The 22,675-nt window shown below is 48.0% G+C and overlaps 1 protein-coding gene across 1 annotated transcript in view; it reads right to left on the bottom strand.

The window, feature by feature from the left end:
* PPP1R13B (protein phosphatase 1 regulatory subunit 13B) overlaps nt 1-1,380 on the bottom strand; it is a 509,136-nt gene extending 507,756 nt beyond the window's left edge. Inside the window, exon 1 of the mRNA XM_085626276.1 lies at nt 167-1,380. Within this exon, the coding sequence (XP_085482402.1) occupies nt 167-175 (9 nt within the window). The 5' untranslated portion in view covers nt 176-1,380. The remainder of the gene's footprint in view (nt 1-166) is intronic.
* Nucleotides 1,381-22,675: the final 21,295 nt, after the last annotated feature.

Genomic DNA, 22,675 nt, shown 5'->3' with positions numbered 1-22,675 from the left:
TCTGTAATAGTCCGTTTTCACAACATACCTCTATTTCTACGAACAATGATCCAAATAAAAGATCACGGTTCTGTACAAAATGCGAATACTGTATGTGCACTGCCTCCCTGTGAGGAATCCTGGCCGCCAGCCCCTCCCCCATCATGACCCAGGGTCAGGCTCTTACCGGCATCATTTTGGGACCACTCAGAGATCTGAACCTGTGAGCCCCCACAGGCCTCTCCGGTCACCGGCGGCGTGTTGCTGGTCTGTCCTTCCTTCCTCAGTAGCTGCGGCCTGGACGTAGGCGAAACGCTAAGGGAAGGAAGGCGTCACGAACATACGAGAAAGAGTCGCTCTCCGCCTCTGCCAGCCCGGCTCAGTCTAATCTCATCCCAAGATCAGCGCGGCCCCGCTGAGGCCCTGGCCACAGCTCCGAAGGACGAACGGTGACAAGCTCCTCCTCCTACTGAAGGTGTGGAGACGCAGAGACCGCCCCCTGCGCTGACCGGGTTCACCGGAGGGAGGTGCTGGTGAGCAGACTGTCAACACGGGCTTTAAAGCTCCTCTGCACTCGGAGAAACCGAGCGCTCGTTTGTAGCTTCTTTTATGACACAAGCAGTTCTAGAGTCGTAAGAATAATGTTTTTGTGGCGTGTTCCCGCCACTGCATTTCTCTAATTAAAAAAACTAACACTTAAGAGAAAGATGTATGTTTGTGAGATGCTTAAGTGTGACAATTTAACTAGGGCGGGGGGCAGCATACTGTTAGAAAGAATACTCGTGCAGATGAAGGGTTCTTCAATGATTTATTCTTGTAGCTTGAACACCACGCGACAGCTCCGCAATGCAAGTCCAACTGCACACAGGCAGCTCCGAATCCAAAATGAATAAACTTCTGGAACACTAAACAATGCATGTTGCACATTACGTCGAACTCATTACCTTTGACTCGAGCAGAAGCTCGAGCACTACACGTACGTTGCTGCAACATATAAACGCGTTTTACCTAAAAAGAGCGTTTTCTATTTATGCGGGGAGCAGTTTGCCCCATGTACTCTCTTTGAATTGTCAAGATCCCTTTTGTTGTTCTACTTGTCAAAGGTAGTTGTTCTTGTACGTGTCACTGGGCACCCAATTGGTTTGGCCAACCTTCCTTTTAATTACACTACATTGGGGCAGTCAGTGCAGGGGTGTGCGCATATGTCACTGTAGACCAACAAGACAACAACGCACTTAAATTTGGAGTCTAGGCACAAGGCAATGCTTATAAACACACCCATCCACCGCTTTCAAAGGCTGCTGTCGTTGTCTCTTTCACGGAATTTCAGACACAGTTCCACACTCCCTATCAAACACACCGCCATCTTGTTCTGTTTAACTGCCTCCTCCTCCCGTTTGTGACGTTTCAGGGACTCTCACAGCACGTGCCCTTGGCTACGTCGTCAAGGCGTGTGTATCGGAACTCTTGGAATGCGGATACAGCTCGAGCCGACACGCCCACTTTCCCTGTGAGTGCTCTTCCATTTCCTGCCTTCCTGCCCCCTACAAATGACAGGAAACGTGGTTCAGGAAGAGCCATGTGCCACCCCAAAGGTAGTAAACAAACAGTAGAGTGCAGAGAAGACAATAGTGCTGTGCTCCTGCCAGACATTTTTTTCTGGCAGTTTTGTAGAGTGGAACGGGGAGAGGATGTGGCGCTATGGCCAGAGCTGCCGACGTTGGCATTTCAGAACCAGGTTCAAGTCTTGACGTCGGCTCTGGGCAATTCACATAATCTCCCTGTTCCTATAAAACGAATATGACCTTGTGTAATGTCAATGTAACTGGTTCGCATGTAAAGTGCTCAAATACTTTTGGGTAGAGTTCGAGCTGTAAAACTGCTAAAAACAGGTCCAAGCACCCAAGAGTTAGTAGCATAGCGGGTGTTACATTGAGTCCTCGCTGGCTTTCAGCTTTCTTTCTGATTTTTTTAATGCTATCTTTAATAATGAAAAAACATTAAAAGTTTTATTTTTTTATGCCGTTTTGTGTAACGCAGACATTACTTAGAAATGTTAGAGCGCTTTACAATAGAATTAGAACATTACTAAACCATCACAAGTTACACCAATCTTAAATATACAGTGCATTTTTTGAAGCGGTACAGTCTAGTAGTTCTCCCTGAAGAGGATTGTGCCGTAAATCGTTAATTATTAAAGGCAGGAAAGCAGTGCGTCCATGAAGATCTACTCCCGCCAGATTTGTTAAGCTTTGCACCCATGGAAGCTTAGAGGTGTGAAAGGCCTTGTTAGATATACGGGACATTTTATGTATAGCTCTCTTTTCAATAAGATTTAGCACTTTCAACGATAGTGGGTTGTATACAGCACATGAATGGTTATACTTTTTGTAAAAATTACATGTTGTCAAAATCCTACTGACATTCAACCGAATACATTTCTGCCTCTTTAACCTATCATAGGCTCATTACAACAAATTTACTTTCGCCCGTAAACCGAGCATCACATAATTAACGTGCTTTTCCAGCTTCCTCCATGGAAGTAGCCAATAACGAACCAACATATGTAGCGAGCATATTAACTATATAGTCCAGCGCCTAGTATTTGTTGAAATATTGATACTATTTCCATGCTCGCTCTCATTTCACAACTTGATATTGCCTATCTTACAAAATGCTGGCAAAACAATCTTTATTGGTTAACCCTATTAATAGCGCAAAGTATCAAAATATGATTTGTCAAATCTTAACTCATTAATTAATTAATGTGTTTTCATTATTCATATTACTATACAAGTCTGAATTTATCAAAAGTCTCTGCGATTCAATACTAAAATAAAATGTCTCACACATACTGATCCGGTTATTACTTAAATTGCTAACGATTTCCAGATACCAAAAATCCCTCTTTAACGGAAAATGTCATTAAAAATACGCAAACTTTCTTTGGCCAAAATTATTTTGATACATTCATGAAAACACTATAGCTCGAAAACTGCTATTTACCTTGTCCTAATTTTGAAATATACAATAGGTGTTGTGGAGTAACTAGTAACCTGACCGTAGTCACTTTAGTCACTAATTCAGGGAATAATCCTATGATCCTGAATTGACATAATGAAAGAGAGCCAATGCCCAAAGTCTATATTCTCCCAATTGTATCATTCCAGAAAATAATGAAGCTCATTGTCACTATTAAGTCCAAGCTCCACCGATCTACAACGACTAATCCATCTAGCTTCATTCTGCCTAACCCTTAGCTCCCAATTACCTCCTCTTTTACCTTGCAAAATTCTTTGTATGCCATGAAACTTAATCTCATTCTCCCTTGGGTGCTCCTCCTTGATATGTTGATACAATGGGGATCTAGTGTCATGATTCTTTATTGATCTTTTATGTTCCTGGATTCTAAGCTTCAAATTACGCTTTTTACTTCCTATATACATTTTTCCACATGCACAAATTATGACATAAATGACTCCCACGCTGTTACAATTGATGAATTCCCTGATACAATATCTTTTCTTGGTGTTTTACATAAAATCTTTAATTTTATTGATTCTTGAACTACATATATTGCAGGATTCACACACATAGAAACCAGTAGGCTGCTTTAGCAACCAATTGAAATCCATAGTTTTTATGGGTTCAATATAGTTTCTGGTTACCCTTTCTCTTATAGTAGGACTACGTTTGAACATCACTCCTGGTTTTTCTCCAATAATACTGATTAAACCCGGAACACCCTTCAAAAGATCCCAATTTTTTCCCAAGGCCATACATATTTTGTTTTTTTTGTGAACAATAAGTCGTCACAAATGAAATTCGCTCAGCAGAGCAACTTCTATCTTTTTGTACCAAGGTGTCATTTCTCTTGACCTTTATTATTTTGTCTCTGGCCTTCTTCAAACTACTTAAATGATATCCTCTCTGAATTAAACGATGTTGGAGATTATCCAACTCCTTAATGAAATCATTCTGTGAACTACAATTCCGGCGTATCCTTATCATCTCCCCAAAAGGGATCCCTCTGATTACCGAAATGGGATGAGCACTTTCAGCCCTTAAAATAGAATTGGTAGCAGTACTTTCTCTAAACAGTCTACTTTTGATGGCTTCACCATCAATGAATAATTCCACATCTAAGAAGTCTATCCTCTCCGTACTATAATTCATTGTGAAAGTAATGTTGAAATTATTACAGTTAAGATACTCAAAATATTCATTCAATTACCCTGAACTCCCTCTCCAAATCATTAAGACATCGTCAATAAAACTGACCCAAAATAAAATATGATCCGTCCATTCAGAGGAACCTCGACCCCAGGCATGCTCCCTCTCAAACCAACCCATAAATAAGTTGGCATAAGAGGGTGCAAACCTAGATCCCATCGCCGTGCCCCTGATCTGATGAAACCATTGATCCTCAAATAGGAAAAAATTATTGTTCAAGATTAGTTGACTCATTTCCACTAGCATTTTAGAGTGGTCCCTCAAACTGGCACTACGGCTTCCCAAGAAACGATTCAGAGCCTGTAAACCTTTCTCATAATCAATACAAGTGTGAAGTCCAACCACATCCAATGTAACTAGACTCATGCCCTGTTCCCATTTGGTGTCCTGCAATTTATTTAGGACGTCCATAGTATCCCTTATATAAGATGGTAAAATAGTCACTAATTGTTTTAAAAACATATCGACAAATTCCGACAAGTGCTCGGTCATGCTTCCAATACCCGATACAATCGGTCTTCCTGGTGGATCAGTTCTAGATTTGTGCACTTTGGGCAGAGTATATATAAACGGAAGGGTGGGGATTTTTATATATAGATATTTAAATTCTGCCTCATCTCACAAACCCTCTTCTTTCCATACATATAATCTTTCCATGATATGCCTGTTTGCTTGTTCAATAGGATTAGAGGACAACTTTACATAACTAATATCACTAAACTGTCTATAAATTTCTTTGCAGTAATCCATTCTATCCATAATGATAATATTTACGCCCTTATCAGCTTCCCGAATAATTATACTTTTGTCTGATCTTAGGCTGTTTAGGGCTACTCTTTGTTCATATGTCAAGTTATCCTTTATTTTTGATTTCCATTTGTCCTTGTCTCTATGATCCTCCAATCTGTGAAACTCCTCTTTAGTTCGTTTAACAAACATATCTATAGCAGCAAATTGTGTGCCCTGTGGAATACATTTTGATTTAGGCCTTAAACCACTAGTACAACTATAGTCTGTAGACACATCTATTAATGATGCAATATCATCCACTCCAAATCTCTCTCCTTCAGTCAAAGACATAAGCAATTGAACATCTTGTAACTCTGTAGTTGTCATTTCAGATCTTCTAATATTAGCACATACATTTACATTTACATTCTTATCCCATGTTGAAAAGAAACTCTTCAATTTCAAAATCCTTGAAAATTAAAACAAATCAATCTCCAATTCAGTATAATTACATTGATTCATAGGACAAAATGATAACTTTTTCCATTCCTTCCGGAGATTGATGTACAAGTAAGTAGGTACTTTATTCCACCTCAGCCATCAGCTGCCAGTAGCTGTCATTCCAGTGATAACATTCCACTTGACATCATCAGGGTTTTCACAAAGGAATCTGGATGATGCCAACAGGCTGCATATAGTAAAACACCACCTTCTATCCCCTTTACAAAACACCCCTCAATATTTAACAATAACACTGTGATTGTATCAAACAATGATCAGCTTGAAGAAAGATTGAACAAAAAAAAGTAAACTAATTACTAACATATTCACTAAGGTATGCAGGTCGTTTACATAATCTGCAGCTCCTTTTATCTATTTCTCTGCTCTTATTACGATACACCATCTTCCATGATGGTATTAGACTTTTCCAAGCTTAATCCTAACTGTCCACTATCCTTTAGTGGACTTGCTCCTCCCACAGCGCAGTGCCATCTGGTAGCTGCTGCTGCTGTCCCCATCTGCTGCTGCTGACCCGGAGGTCAGAAGTTCAAGGCTCTCCTCCACCCGCAGGCTCCTGTCTGCTCCTCATCCGTGGTGGTCCAGTGGTAGAGCATCACCGCTCTGCTTCTTGACTGCCCTTCTGTCTCTTTTGCTGCTGTTTCTGTCCCTCTTTCTGCTTTTTTTTCCCTCTCTTTATTTTTCTGCTGTTGCCTTTTGGCTTTTCCTTTTTTCTTTCTTCTTCCTCTCCCCTGCGATCCCAGCGACCCTGCACCCCCCCAGTGTCCCTTCCTGCGTTTCCCATCTCCCAGCTGTCCAGCGCCCCCTGCAGTGCTATGTAATGGCGGCTTCTGGCGTGTCAAGAGGCGCGCCAAAGGTAAGCCTGTCTGCGCCCGTCCACGCCTTGACCGCGCCTAGCAGCAGTGATCCTGTAACTCGGACTTTCCACCGCTACGATGCCTACACCCTCCTTGCCCTCAACCCAGGACGCTATGCCGCCTGCCATTTAGCATCACCGAAGAAGTCCCGTGGACCCTTCGACTGCCGGAACGGCAACCGCACCTTTAGCCACACCAACATGCCAGCTCCTCTCACCGCCCAGCCAACCAACATCACACCTGTCCAGCTCAACAGCATCCTCACGCACGTGCGTTCCCTCCACAAACATGCCACAGAAATCTGGGACCTCCTCGATGCCACCTCTCCTGACATCGCTTTCTTCATGGAAACCTAGACCAACCCTCTGCTCCGGACTGGACATCGCCATCCCCGACGGCTACAAAATCACCCGCCAGGACCGCCTGGGAGGAGGCATCTCCATCGTCCACAAAAGCACACTCCGACTGACTACGCATTCCCACGATGACCATGGAACACCACTTCCAGATCCGAACCAACCTCAACACGACCCTCCACTGCACCCTCATCTACAGGCCCCCTGACCCCCATTCACCAATGCCATCGAAGGCCCAATCGCACCCTAGGTTCTCGCATCCACCGACTACATCCTACTCGAAGACCTCAATTACCACATGGACAACCCTAGTGACCAGAACACCACCTTCCTTCTGGAGGACCTCGACAACATCGGACTCAAGCAGCTAATCACCGGACCGACCCACACAGCCGGACACACACTCGACCCTGTCTTCTCCACTAGTGGGAACATTAGCTACAGACATACCACCAAACTATCCTGGACTGACCATTAATGCATGCATCTCGCCTTCGCCACACCCATCGTACACCACCATCATCATCGCCCCTGTCGCAACTGGATCAAGGCCAACAAAGAATTTCTCATAAACTCCCTTAGCACAACTACTTTGCCAAACGCCAACGGATGCAAACACCGCAGCACGCAACCTCCACCGGTGGATCTGTAACTGCACCAACTCCCTGGTACCCCTCAAGAAAAGACCAGGCAAGCTACACTTCAAGAAGGCCAGCTGGTTCATTCCCTCCCGCACGAGTCCAGACGCTCCTGCAGACAACCCGAGAAGAGATGGGGGAACAACAAAACCCCGGAATCTCACACAACCTTCAAATCCGCCATCAACTCACACCACCTCTTGCTGAAAACTACAAAGAAAACAGCCCTCCAACACAGAATCAATGCCAACACACACAACAGAAAGGAACTCTTCACCATCATCAAAGAGTTCGCCAGGCCCAACAGCAAGACCACAGGCGTTCGCCCCTCCCAAGACCTCTGCAACAAACTCAGCACCTTCTTCCACCACAAGATCAGGAAGATCTATGACAGCTTCAACTCCCTAGACCCAGCCACTACGCCCGCCACCATCGCACACAACCAAGCCACACCCCAATAGACCGTGCTGTGCTGGACCCCACTTACAACAGGGGACACACTCAAGACCATGAAGAGCATCCACTCAGGAGCCCCGACGGATCCTTGCCCGTACCACATCTTCCACAGAGCAGCCGCCGCCATCGCCCCCCCAGCTTCGCCGCACCATCAACTAATCCATCGAAACCGCCACCTTCCCCAACAACTGGAAACACGTCGAAATCAAGCTCCTGCTGAAGAAGCCATCCTCGGACCCGACAGACCTCAAGAACTTCAGACACATCTCCCTCCACCCCATCCCAGGCAAGGTCATCGAGAAGGCCATCAACGCCCGGCTGTCCAAGTTAATCGAAGTGAACCACGTCCTGGACACCTCCCAATCCAGCTTCCGAAGCAACCACAGCACGGAGACTGCACTCCACGCCACTACTGATGACACCCACTCCCTCCTCAACCAGGGCGAGACTGCAGCCCTCATCCCACTAGACCTCTCGGCCACTTTCAACACAATCTCCCACCGCACGCTAATTGCGAGACTCCACGACGCAGGCATCCACGACAAGGCTCTGGACTGGATCCACCAGACCCAGCGAGTCGCACTACCACTGTTCCTCCCAGAACCCACAGAGATCAGCTGTGGATTGCCCCAGGGCTTGTCCCTGAGCCCAAACCTCTTCAACATCTACATGGCCCCCCTCGCAGCCATTGTCAGAAGCCACAGACTCAACAACGTCTCATACGCCAACGACACCCAGCTGATCCTCTCCCTCACCAATGAACTCACAAAAACCAGAACTAACTTCCACAGTGGAATGAAGGCCGTTGCTACCTGGATTTATTTATTTAGAAGCTTATAAAGTGCAGGACTCACCCCCGAGTGGTTATCTCCACGCTGCGGACAGGCAGCGCTAGGGCTACAGATAATTAAGCCATAAAGAGTACAGTTTTCAGGAGTTTCCTGAAGCGCAAGTGGTCCTCGCAGTTGCGCAAAGTAAGGGGTAAGGAGTTCCACAGCCAAGGAGCCCTATAGAGAAGGCTTTGCCACCAGACCGTTATTTCTTCATGTGGGGAATAGTGAGCGAATTTTCCATACCTGAGAGTAATACCCTGCTGGGCTGGTAAGGAATATGTTTCTGAGCTAGGTCCTTTTAAGGCTTTGTGGACCATACAGCATACTTTGAATATAACTCTCTGGCGGATGGGCAGCCAGTGTAGTTGCTGTAGGAGGGGAAGAGAGGCTGTTCTAGGAGCCATTTTAGTAACTAAATGCACCGCAGTGTTTTGTACAACCTGTAGTCTATTTTATAAAGAGTCATTGGCCGTGTCCAAAGCGCATTGCAGTAGTCCAGGTGACTCATAACTGGTGCCTGGACTAAGGTTTTGCGTACCGCCAATGGAAGGAGGGAGAAGTCTCTGTGTAGCAAGCGTAACATATAGAAGGAAGTCCCGAAGGTCGCCCCCACTTGGTCTTGCATAGACAGTGTCTGATCTAAGTAAACACGCAAGCTTTTTACCACTGTCTTAGGGATGGGGGCAGTCCCCAAGTCTGCTGACCAGCAATCCGTAGACCAAAATCTCTTGGCATTACTGAACAACATAATCACTGTCTTATCAGCATTTAGCTGAAGGTAGTTGTCCATCATCCACGTAGAGATAGCTTTCATGCCCTCTGAGAACCAGGATATTGTGCTTGGAGAATTATTATTGCAGGATAACAGTAGTTGGGTATCATCCGCATAAGAAACGGGGATGAAACCAAAATCCCTAACAATCAGCAGGCGGAGCCACCTATATATTAATCAACGTGGGTCCTTGGGGTACTCCCTTAGAAATGTCCATCACAGGGGACCGGAAGGAGCCTACATTGATTACCTGGGTGTCGTTGCGTGACCTCGTGGGGCTATCTGGGTTCTCCCCCCTGGTGGATATGAAGCACAGACGTTTGAAAGGTTTGAGGGTTTTATTTATAGATACTAAATTATAAAGGGCTCTTCTCTCCAAATTACAGGTGGCCTTCTCATAGTCTCTTGGTCGACTTTTGGAGTCTTCTTCTCTCTTCCTCTTTTCCTGGTGGTTTGCGCTCTGGGGGGCTTGCAGCACTCGGGAGGGTGTGGAAGAAGAAAACAAAAAAAAAAAGAAAGAAAACTTCAGGCTACTGCCTTCTTAAACATACAATGGGGAGGGGTAAGTGCACCTTCACCAGTGGCCCTAATTGTGCAGTGCCTGAGTGAGGGATTTACTGTGTTGTCGTAGGTGTGGCCCTTAACCCTGCCCACCAGCCCTTTAAAGTAAAGGCATGCGCAGCTGGCACTTGCCTAAGCCCACGACCCTCTGGGGCCGTGGTAAGGTAAGATCCCACCTCCTTGTTTCCGTTCGGAGTGCCGATCTCGCTCGTGGTGCTCTGGGAGCACGTCACTCTGCCTCTCCGCCAATGTCCTGGAGTCCAGAGTCGTCTTCTTCACTGGAAAGCCTTCTCTCCTCCTCGCCGGTCGTGTTGCTCTCAATCCTCTCTCTCTCTCCGCGTCTTCTTCCACCATTCCCTCGAACGTGTTTTGAGGAAATCACATGGATAGCAATTGAGTCCAGCAGTTTAAGGATAAAATCTTGAAATGGTCCTGTAGGACAGTATACTAACGCACCCTTCCAGCATTCCTGTGGTGATAATTCAATTTTGAAGAAACAGATTTCTATTTTGTCCTCCGTACGGGCTTTAATCATAGATACTTTTAATAACTCTTTGTAAATTAGAGCAATACCTCCACCCATCCTACAGTCCCTATCCACCATTCAAATTCAATATTGCTCTGGAAGGACAAAGGTAATGGCATGTGTGGAGGTGGGTTTTAACCATGTCTCCGTGAGGAAGCCCAAATCGGGCAATTCTAAGGACAATATATCCCATATTGCCATATCATGTTTAGGCTTGGATCTAACCTTGCAGAGGTAGCCCTTCCATTCTGGGGTGAGTGCCGGGCTTAAGGTAGAAGCTAACTGTGAAGGTGTATCTAAAGCAGAGATAGACTCACTCTTATAGGGAGTTGTTGCTAAACTCAGCTCCAGATCCTGAGTGAGGCTCTGGTAGCGACAACAGGAGAGGACAATTTCTAGCACCTACAATTAGCCCCGGAATTACTTACTATGGCAATACTGATTAGTTCCTCCCCGATATCTTAGGCAGATCTTAGTTCGTTCAAAGTAGTTGAGGACAGAGGAGCAGGGGCCCTGGCGACGTCCAGGCGCGTACATGTGCAGACGGGCTTGACTTTGGCACACCAGCCGCGCCTCTGCGCTGCCATGCGGATTAAATAGTAAACAAGGGAGTGCTCCCTCCCATGACCTCCACAGCCCAGAAGTCGCTTTGCCCACTCTCGCTGGCTCCCTCCATGCAAATTGAAAATCCACGGTAGAACGGGGAGCGAGCACGAGGCAGGGAACCGCCACAGGAGACAGCAGTAATCAAAATTCAGAGAGCAGCAGGAGAATGTGAGTACTAAAAAGTTAAAAGTGCTGTGTTCAAATAATCGGCATCTAAAACATAAAGCTAGCCTTCACAGTAACTGAGCCCAAATGCAGAAATGATTTGTAGCATCTAACCTGCAATACCGCTGCGCATCCGTGCTGCCATGCGGATTAAATAGTAAACGAGGGAGTGCTCCCTCCTGTGACCTCCACAGCCAGAAGTCGCTAAGCCCACTCTCGCCGGCTCCCTCCACGCAAACGGAAAATCCACGGTAGAACAGAGAGCGAGCACGAGGCAGAGAACCACCACAGGAGCCAGCAGTCACCAAAATTCAGAGAGCAGCAGGAGAATGTGAGTACTAAAAAGTTAAAAGTGCTGTGTTAAAATAATCTTCTAAAATATAAAGCTAGCCTTCAAAGTAACTTAGCCCAAATGCAGAAATGATTTGCAGCGTCTAACCTGCAAGACAGCTGCCTCAAGCTCAACTCGGACAAGACCGAAGTACTCATCCTGAGACCCACCCCTTCAGCTTGGGACGACTCCTGGTGACTAGCGGCTCTGGAACCTCCCCCGACCCAGACAGCTCACGCACGCAACCTCAGCATCATACTAGACTCATCGCTTACCATGAACCGCCAAATCTACACAGTTTCCTCAGCCTGCTTCTACAAGTTCCGCCTGCTTTGAAAGACATTCAGATGGATCCCCACAGAATCCAGAAAGACGGTCACCCAGGCACTTATCACCAGCAGACTCGACTACGACAATGTACTCTACGCCAGTGTCAGCCAGAAACAGCTTAAGAAACTACAGAACGTCCAAAATGCCGCAGCCAGACTGGTATGCGATATCCCCTGCCGCAGCCACATCACGCAACACCTCCGACAACTCCACCGGATCCCAGTCAACAAGAGAATCACTTTCAAGCTCCTCACTCACACCTACAAAGATCTACAGGACAGAGGACCAGCATACCTCAACCACTGCCTCACATTCCACGTACCCGCCAGATAACTCCGATCCTCCCAACTCACCATTTCCGCTGTTTCAAAGATCCACAAGACCAGAACTGAAGGAAAGTCGTTCTCCTACATCGCTGCCAAGACCTGGAACACCCTGCCCCTCCACCTCAGGCAATACACGTCACTGACCCAATTCAGGAATCATCTCAAGACCTGGCTCATCGAATGAGCCTTCACACAGACTGACCAGCAGCCCCACTCCCCCAGTGCCTTGAGACCCTCATTGGTGAGTAGCTGTGCTATACAAAACTCCGATTGATTGACTGAACTGTTCACTCACACTCATTTTAGGAGAAAGAGAATTGAGCACTAGTACTCGGCTCTTGTTCCAGATTCTACCATCATCTGTCTAAATGGCATTTTTTAATATTTTCACCACCCTCTGTGCATTGGTGAACTTGGAGCATTGGACACAACCAACCTACACTCTTATTTTCACCCAATCACCACGTTCAACTCGAGCTTCGGATCACATCTCTTAGAATCAAAATACTGTTACCTCTTACATTGCAACCTTCTTCACAATTCCTCCAAGCTTTTACACCATTGTATCTCACCCCTTTTCCCCCGATTCATCCACCCTGGACATAATACTGTATTGGGTGTCCTCCCTTTGAAAAGTTCAAAAGGAGTTTTATTAGTGGTAGAGTGAGCAATCATCCAATAAGTCGTAATCCTTTGTAGTAGTTCTTTTCTCCAATCACAGTTGTTAGCCCTTGCCAGCTGAATACTTTCTGTTAGTGTCTTATTGACTCTCTTAATAGTCCCATTAGTTTCTGAACGATAAATGTAGCTATTTTTGTGAAGAATGTCACAATCAGAAAAGTATTATTCCATCGTCTCAGAAAAGCATTGTGGATCATTGTCCGATTGAATACGCCTTGGAAAACTCTCCCTTTAAAAACACGTTCTAGAAACGTAATGATCTCTGAGGAAGAAACATCTTGTACACATGAATCCTCAACCTGAGTAGGTTATTTCAGAATCAGGTAAGCATCTGGAAGCACATGCAATCAAACATTAAACACCATGTCTTTTCTGTAATAAGATCACACCTAGTCCTTTAGAGCTGGCATCAGGGACAATAATAGTCTCTTCACCAGGTACAAAAGCCTGTAATCATGGTGCATCTTTCCATTCAACGTTTAGCCCTTCATACTCCTCCTGTCATGCCTGGTTCCACTTAAATTACACATTGTTTTCAAGAAGAGTTATCAAATGCACTGATTTGCCTGCATAATTCTCAATGAACCTACCTTAATATTCAACCATTAAGTAGAAAGAGATTAACTCTTCCTTAGAAAGGGTTCTTTGACGTCAACAATAGTATTCACCTACTCAGTCTTTGGTACAACCCCTTTTCTTAAGATATTGTGACCAAAATAGTTTACCTCACATACTCCAAACTTATATTTATCTCTTATGAGAGTTAAACTCAGAAGCACACAGACTTGGCCATCATGCTTTTCCCTGGTGCTGCCAAAGAATAAGACGTCATGTTAAAAACATCTCACACCACAAACTCCCTTCTACACATTGGACATCACTCTTTGCTGAACAGAAGCCACAGAAACAAGACCAAAGGCATCCTCTTAAACTTGTATTCTCCCTTGGGTGTAATGAAAGAAGTGAGCTTCTGTGAGCATACCTCCAATTATATCTGATAATATGCTGCATTTAGATCAAATATGGTCTGTTAGATCTGGGGGTCTCTAGTTGGCAGGGCTAGGTAGCACTGTCCAAATAGGGACCCTTGCTTCTAGTCAGGGTAAAGGGGATACACTCTTTAGATAACCCCTGCTCACCCCCTTGGTAGCTTGGCACGAGCAGACAGGCTTATCAAAGGCAATGTGTAAAGTATTTGTACCAACACTCACAGTAACACAGTGAAAACACCACAAATGGACTCCACACCAGTGTAGATAAATAAAGTACATTTATATAAACTACACAAGACCAAAACGACAAAAATCCAACATACACAGTTCAAGAATATGGTTTCAAAAAGAGTTCTTAGCTTAGCGACAAAATCATTCACCTTAGCGTCAATTTTTGCCAACAGTACCTGGTGATGCGATAAAAGTTCTTAGCGGCGCTCAGGCGTCGAAAAACAAGCAACAGCGTCAGTCCTGAGACCCTGGGGAGGCGAGGCGACAACCCTGCTGCACGCAGCGGGCGTGGGCGACGAATCCGGTCTGTATGGGGAGTGAGGCGATACTTGTATGGATTCCAAGGCGTAGCTTTTCCGGTAGAAATGTACTCGCTAAGGCACGATGCGACAAAATTCGGCCCGCTAACAAGCGGGGCGACAATTTCACCAGCGATGATCTGGGTTGGCTCTGCGCCGATATTCGCAGCGATAAAATTTGGCACGCTAACGAGGGGTGCGATGATTTTGGCTGGCTCTGCGACGATGTTCGCAGCGATACAATTCTGCACGCTAACGAGCGGTGCGATGATCTTGGCTGGCTCTGCGACGATCTCACCCAGCGGCGGCAGGCTCTGCGATGATGTTCGCAGCGATAAAATTCTGCCCGCTAACGAGCGGAGCGGGGATCTGGGCTGGCTCTGCGACGATGTTTACAGCAACAAAATTCGGCCCGCTAACGAGCGGGGCGACGATTTCTCCAGCGATGATCCGGCTCAGCGGCAGCAGGCTCATGACGATGTTCGCAGCGATAAAATTTTGCCCGCTAACAAGCGGAGCAACAGAAATGTTCTCACTAAGCCGGCTGTGCGTGAAAAGTGTAGATCCTTTGCTTCTTTCTTCTTGGTCAGCTTCCCAACAGCAGGCACAACTTCCAGAGGCCCCACAATTGGATCAAGCACTCTAGGAAGGGCAGAACTCACTCAGCAGAGTTCAGGGGGAAGCTGGGGGTGAAGTCCTTTTGTTCCTGGGACTTCTTAACAGGAGGCCAGCTCTTCTCAGGCCCTTGGAGATCTCTTCAAGCAAGGGGACACAGCAACAGCAAAGTCCTTCCCCTCTCCTTGACAGCAAAGCAACTGCAGGTCAGCCCACAAACACACAGCGGGACAGTCCTTCCTCTTCAGTCTTTCAGCTTTCTCCTTGGCAGAGGTTCCTTCTTGATTCCAGGATGATCTAATTTTCTGTAGTCTGGGTCCCAATACTTATACCCCAAAATCCTTTGTCCTCTGAGGGCAAAGGGGCCTTGGCCTAGTCATAACCAGTTCTGGCTAGTCCTGGAGCACTCTGTTTACTTGTTTTTTTCTTTCCTTTGAGAGAGAGGGGCAGGGTCGTCAGCCGCCCAGCAAGGGGTGGAGCCAGCATTGTGGAAGGCAGGCACAGCCCTATTATGGCCCAGGTGCTACTCCTCCCACCCATCTGCAGGGGAATTTCATCCAGCCTCTGGTAGCCACCCCTGTCACTCACAAACCAGACAGTCAATTCACAAACAGGCCAAGGCACACAGAAAGGGCAGAAAAGGAAGACAGCCACTTTCTAAAAAGTGCTGTTTTCACACACAGGATTTAAAAAACATCCTTCCTAAAAGATGTGTTATTAAATTCTGAATTCAGGGACACCAGACTTTAGCTTTCTATCTTGCTCCTATGGGAAGATATGCAGGTAAACATTATACTTAGCATTCCCCATTATAGCCTATGGGCAAGATAGCCTTTCAATAGTGAAAAACGAAAATGGCTGTAATTCACTACCAGAGCATGTCACCTACACCAATACATGCTCTACCTTTCACATACACTGCACCCTGCCCAGGGGGGTACCTAGGGCCTTCCATAGGGGTGTCCAATGTGTACAGAAAGGGAAGGGTTAGGCCTGGCCAGTGTGGACACTGGTCAGGTCAGCATGGCAGTTAGCAACTGCACCCAGGCACTGCGGTGGCAGGCCTGTGACACCATTTTAGGGCTACTCCTGTGGGTGGCACAATCAGTGCTGCAGGCCCACTAGTAGCGTTTGAATCACCAGCCCTGGCACACTCAGTGCACTTTACTAGGGGCAGACAGGTGAAACAAATATGCCAATCAGGGATAACCAATCAATATAACAATTTATACAGAGAGCATATGCACTTTAGCACTGATCAGCAGTGGTAAAGTGCCCAGAGTCCTATTGCCAACAACCACGGGTCAGAAAAAATAAAGGCGGAAGAAGCAAAAAGTTTGGGGATAACCCTGCAAAAAGGGCCATTTTCAACACAACCCCCTTCCAGCCTAAAGCCAGGGTAGACCAAGCGATACCTCGATGGGATTCCCTGCTTAGGGCGATAGAACACGGAAACTGACCCAAACAGCAGGGCACTATTCCTGTTCTACGCCTTCCTGAACCCGGTTGGATCTCTCCATCCATACTCTCAGGGTCCGCCACGCCAACCCATGTGGAACCCTTCTCCTCACCTGTGGATACCACCTGTGCAGCACCTAGCCTTAACTTGCTCACAGGTGTGTCCCAACAGACAGACAGGAAGCCGCAGTTACCACTGACAGTGGTCAGGGATGAGACCCAGGCCTTATGCCTCTCAGGGCTCTCAAACCCCTGTGGCGTCTGAGGGTGGGGGGCTGTAGCCCCAGGTGCTTGGCACCCTTTGTTCACTCCCTTTCCTGTCAGGTCGGGCCTGACAACCTGGCACTGGCCCACCTGCCCCGGGCCTGTATCCGGTGGCTGGACAGGGGGCTGGGGTGGGCTTTTCCATACCCGGTCCTCCTCTTCCTTGGGGCTCTGTACCCTCCCACCTGGAGCGGTTCCCCCTTCTAGAATAGTCAGGACACCTGGGGCAGGTGTCCTGAACCATTCGCCACCAGTTCAGGGGTTCTATCCTGCAACTGGGATTCCAGGTCAGGGGGGACACCCCGGACCTGGCCCTCTAACCTGTGGTCTACACCCTTCAGGTGAACCGGGGTCAGAGGTGAGGACTTCCTCCCTCTGCACCCCTTTCCAGAGTTCTGCACCCTCCCGCTTGGAGTGGTACCCCTAGAAGACAACCTTGTAGGGACACTGCTTACAGATGTCCCTCCCTCCAGGTCAGGCAACACCTGAACCTGGCTTCCCAACCCCTGCGGTTGAACACTTGCCTGACGCACCAGGACTTCCATCACAGATGTGTCCATACTGGTAGACAGTACCCACATGGCCAACACAACCGTGTGGCCCAGTCCACCTCCAGGGTATGACTCCTGCACCCCTTCCAGGGGCAACCCTGTCCACCAGGACAACCAGCCACAGGGGCCACTGACTGTGGTCCGGGATGAGACCCAGGCATCATGCCATCCAGGCCTCTCTAACCTCTGTGGCATCAGAAAGTGGGGGGCAGTAGCCCCAGGGGCCTGGCACCTCTCTTCCACTCTCCCAACTGAACAGTCAGGTATGGCATCCTGACACTGGCCCGCCAGCCCAGGGTCTGTACCCTCAGGCTGACCAGAGGTCACAGGCGAGGCTCTCCTCTCCCTATCTCTCCTTCTGGGGTCCCGACCTCTCCTCCCCGGAGAGTCACCCTCAGAACATAACTTGCCTACCAGTTCAGGACCTCTCTCCAGCAACGGGTCTCCCAACCTAGGGTCTAAACCCTTGGGTTGCACCGGGGTCAGAGGCGAGGACTCCCTCTTTCTGCACCCCCTTCCAGAGGGCTGCACCCCCCCAACTGGGGTGGTACCCCTGGAAGCAAAACTGGTCAGGACACTGGTTACAGATGTCCTTCCTTCCAGGTCAGGCAGATCCTGAACCTGGCCTCCCAACCCAGGGACTAAACCCTGCGGTTGCACACCTGCCTGGCATGCCAGGACTTCTGGGGACTCACAGTATCTCCCCGAGGGTGACACATGACTCATGTGTCCCGTGACAGTCTGCCTGGCGCAGATCTCCCAGCCTGTGTCCACCTGACAGTGCGCGAAGATCCCCCAGGACAGAAGTGGTGTCACCATGGTCACTCCTAGGGGACTCAGCCCTTCTGGCTGGTCCCTCACCCACTGGTTCTCCCACTGGGGAACACATCCCCCTCTCACCCCTCAGTCTGGACTTCTGCACCCTCCCAACTGGAGCGGTACCGCCAGACACCAGAACCACTGGAGCTCTGTTTACAGAGGCTCCAGGTTCTCCTGACACTAGGAGATCCTCCTCAAATGGCCTACTAGCACTGTCTAGGCCCCCAACCTGGTGTTCCCTTAAGGAACCCTCCAGGCCCTGAGACTGGCACCTTGGGACCCACAGTCCCACACTCACTCCTTCTCCACTGAGATAGGACGGGAGCCCCTACACCCCTCCCACTACACTGGGACCTAATTGGGCTACACTGAACCTCTTCCACCTCACAGGTCTGGAAGATATCTGTGCCACTCCTTTTGGGATCACTCCCCAATGCCTCTTCAGACCCTCTGGCATCCAACCAAAGGTCTGCCTCCAACGCAAGCTCCCTGGAACCAGAGAACTCACACTCCACCGGGTGTTGGCACAGCTCTTGAAAACAGGGACTTAAAACATGCTCTCCAACAAATGAATCACACAGCCCCCCCACAGTTGTTAACCAAGCTACCTTTTGCCTCACCCTCCAGTGCCTCACACAAGTACCCCACACCACTCTCCTGAGATTGGCAAGACAGTATCTGACTGTCTCTGTCACACCACTCACATTCTTCTGGGCGGTCTTCACACTCACACACCAAGGTTTCTACCATGGGGGAACCCCTCTCCCTGTACCTCTCATCTAGGGTCAGTAGAGCGTCCCTCCCACCACTAGGAATATGGTCCCCTGTGTCAGTTCCCCAATCTACTTCAGGGACACTGCACCCCACTGGAACTACATCATAAACCTGAACCCCCTGGTGTATGTCAACCCCCTCCTTCAAGTCAGGTGCCACATCTCTGGGTGTTTGTACCTTTCTCTCAGCACTAGAAACTACAAACTTGCTGCCACCATCTGAGCTGGACTCCACCTCCAACTCAGCCAAGCTCACCTCTTGAGCTACACATTTTTCTTCTTTCTGGGCTAAGGCCCACCGGATCTCAGCTTCCTTGATTTCCTGGTCTAATTCTCTGCACCTTCGCTCAGCAGCAAGGTGCCACTCACTTTTCTCTCCCTCACTGTCAGCGAAGTCCTCCTCCTCAGAATCGTCTGTTAGTGTTGCTTCCCAAATTCTGACCTCATAGGAATACAGGTGTGCCTCAAGATCCCCCCTTGTGGACCCTTCCTCCATGGGCAGCCCCCTCTTTTCGCAAAAAGCTTTTATCTCCTCGACTGTGTAGATATACAGGTGGAAAAAGTTGACTTCCATTTTGGCAAGACTTCACAGGTGCAACACTAGCCAGAGTCTTAGTATCCCCAAAAATACTTCAAGGAGGACACCAGGAGAAAAAAAACAGTATGTGGTTGCGTAGTGGTCTGCACTTAAACTAGTGATGTACACCAATTACTGTGGGTCAAGTACAAATACAAGTTCAAATCCTCACCGCTGACCACCAATGTGAGATCTGGGGGTCTCTAGTTGGCAGGGCTAGGTAGCACTGTCCAAATAGGGACCCTTGCTTCTAGTCAGGGTAAGGGGGATACACTCTTTAGATAACCCCTGCTCACCCCCTTGGTAGCTTGGCACGAGCAGACAGGCTTATCAAAGGCAATGAGTAAAGCATTTGTACCAACACTCACAGTAACACAGTGAAAACACCACAAATGGACTCCACACCAGTGTAGATAAATAAAGTACTTTTATATAAACTACACAAGACCAAAACGACAAAAATCCAACATACACAGTTCAAGAATATGGTTTCAAAAAGAGTTCTTAGCTTAGCGACAAAATCATTCACCTTAGCGTCAATTTTTGCCAACAGTACCTGGTGATGCGATAAAAGTTCTTAGCGGCGCTCAGGCGTCGAAAAACAAGCAACAGCGTCAGTCCTGAGACCCTGGGGAGGTGAGGCGACAACCCTGCTGCACGCAGCGGGCGTGGGCGACGAATCCGGTCTGTATGGGGAGTGAGACGATCCTTGTATGGATTCCAAGGCGTAGCTTTTCCGGTAGAAATTTATTCGCTAAGGCACGATGTGACAAAATTTGGCCCGCTAACGAGCGGGGCGACAATTTCACCAACGATGATCTGGGTTGGCTCTGCGACGATATTCGCAGCGATAAAATTTGGCACGCTAACGAGCGGTGCGAGGATTTTGGCTGGCTCTGCGACGATGTTCGCAGCGATAAAATTCTGCACGCTAACGAGTGGTGTGATGATCTTGGCTGGCTCTGCGACGATCTCACCCAGCGGCGGCAGGCTCTGCGACGATGTTCGCAGCGATAAAATTCTGCCCGCTAACGAGCGGAGCGGGGATCTGGGCTGGCTCTGCGATGATGTTTGCAGCGACGAAATTCGGCCCGCTAATGAGCGGGGCGACGATTTCTCCAGCGATGATCCGGCTCAGCGGCAGCAGGCTCTGCGACGATATTCGCCGCGATAAAATTTTGCCCGCTAACAAGCGGAGCGACAGAAATGTTCTCACTAAGCTGGCTGTGCGTGAAAAAGTGTAGATCCTTTGCTTCTTTCTTCTTGGTCAGCTTCCCAACAGCAGGCACAACTTCCAGAGGCCCCACAATTGGATCAAGCACTCTAGGAAGGGCAGAACTCACTCAGCAGAGTTCAGGGGGAATCTGGGGGTGAAGTCCTTTTGTTCCTGGGACTTCTTAACAGGAGGCCAGCTCTTCTCAGGCCCTTGGAGATCTCTTCAAGCAAGGGGACATAGCAACAGCAAAGTCCTTCCCCTCTCCTTGGCAGCAAAGCAACTGCAGCTCAGCCCACAAACACACAGCAGGACAGTCCTTCCTCTTCAGTCTTTCAGCTTTCTCCTTGGCAGAGGTTCCTTCTTGATTCCAGAATGATCTAATTTTCTGTAGTCTGGGTCTCAATACTTATACCCCAAAATCCTTTGTCCTCTGAGGGCAGAGGGGCCTTGGCCTAGTCAGAACCAGTTCTGGCTAGTCCTGGAGCACTCTGTTTACTTGGTTTCTTCTTTCCTTTGAGAGAGAGGGGCAGGGCCGTCAGCCGACCAGCAGGGGGTGGAGCCAGCATTGTGGAAGGCAGGCACAGCCCTATTCAGGCCCAGGTGCTACTCCTCCCACCCATCTACAGGGGAATTTCCCTATTCAGCCCTGGGCTGACTCATCCAGCCTTTTGGAGTCACCCCTGTTCCTGTCACTCACAAACCAGACAGTCAATTCACAAACAGGCCAAGGCACACAGAAAGGGCAGAAAAGGAAAACAGCCACTTTCTAACAAGTGCTGTTTTCACACACAGGATTTAAAAACCATCCTTCCTAAAATATGTGTTATTAAATTCTGAATTCAGGGATACCAGACTTTAGCTTTCTATCTTGCTCCTATGGGAAGATATGCAGGTAAACATTATACTCAGCATTCCCCATTATAGCCTATGGGCAAGATAGCCTTTAATAGTGAAAAACTAAAATGGCTTAATTCACTACCAGAGCATGTCACCTACACCAATATATGCTCTACCTTTCACATACACTGCACCCTGCCCAGGGGGGGGGTCCCTAGGGCCTTCCATAGGGGTGTCCAATGTGTACAGAAAGGGAAGGGTTAGGCCTGGCCAGTGTGGACACTGGTCAGGTCAGCATGGCAGTTAGCAACTGCACCCAGGCACTGCGGTGGCAGGCCTGTGACACCATTTTAGGGCTACTCCTGTGGGTGGCACAATCAGTGCTGCAGGCCCACTAGTAGCATTTGAATCACCAGCCCTGGCACACTCAGTGCACTTTACTAGGGGCTGACAGGTGAAACAAATATGCCAATAAGGGATAACCAATCAATATAACAATTTATACAGAGAGCATATGCACTTTAGCACTGATCAGCAGTGGTAAAGGGCCCAGAGTCCTATTGCCAACAACCACGGGTCAGAAAAAATAAAGGAGGAAGAAGCAAAAAGTTTGGGGATAACCCTGCAAAAAGGGCCATTTCCAACATGGTCAAATACTTTGCTGAAGCCAAACTGAATAGCATCTCAACAGTGGTGGGAAGGGTAACCTATCTACAATAACCTCTTGTCAAGGTTTTATTCCAAACTCCCAGGATCGGTGCGTTGCTCAAATGGGTCCACCTCTCAATCGCTCCACTCTCTGATGCTGTAACAGCGCAGAGGGTAAGAATGATTAAGCGAGGGAAGGAAAGGATGGGGACAGCGGGGAGGGAGACCTACAAGCAAAAAACAAAACAAGATTACCAACTATTCTGTCTTCCTCGTTTTGAAACTAGTAACCCCCAAAAACCCTATACAATGCAGTATATACCTGTAAAGGAAAATACAACTGGCTGTCTTGAAAGCAGGCTTATGCTGTGAGAATCACGTATGCCGGATCCTGTGCATGTAACATAACCAAGACAAAAACACCCACGGTAAATATGACACTGCACTGCCACGCTTACACACACACCCCTACACACACATGTATAGACTCCGTACCC

Source organism: Triturus cristatus, chromosome 9 (genome assembly GCF_964204655.1).
Source record: "Triturus cristatus chromosome 9, aTriCri1.1, whole genome shotgun sequence".
NCBI classification, from domain to species: Eukaryota; Metazoa; Chordata; class Amphibia; order Caudata; family Salamandridae; genus Triturus; species Triturus cristatus.
Note: the sequence above shows the minus strand (reverse complement) of the source record. Positions and strands in the feature narration are given on the sequence as shown.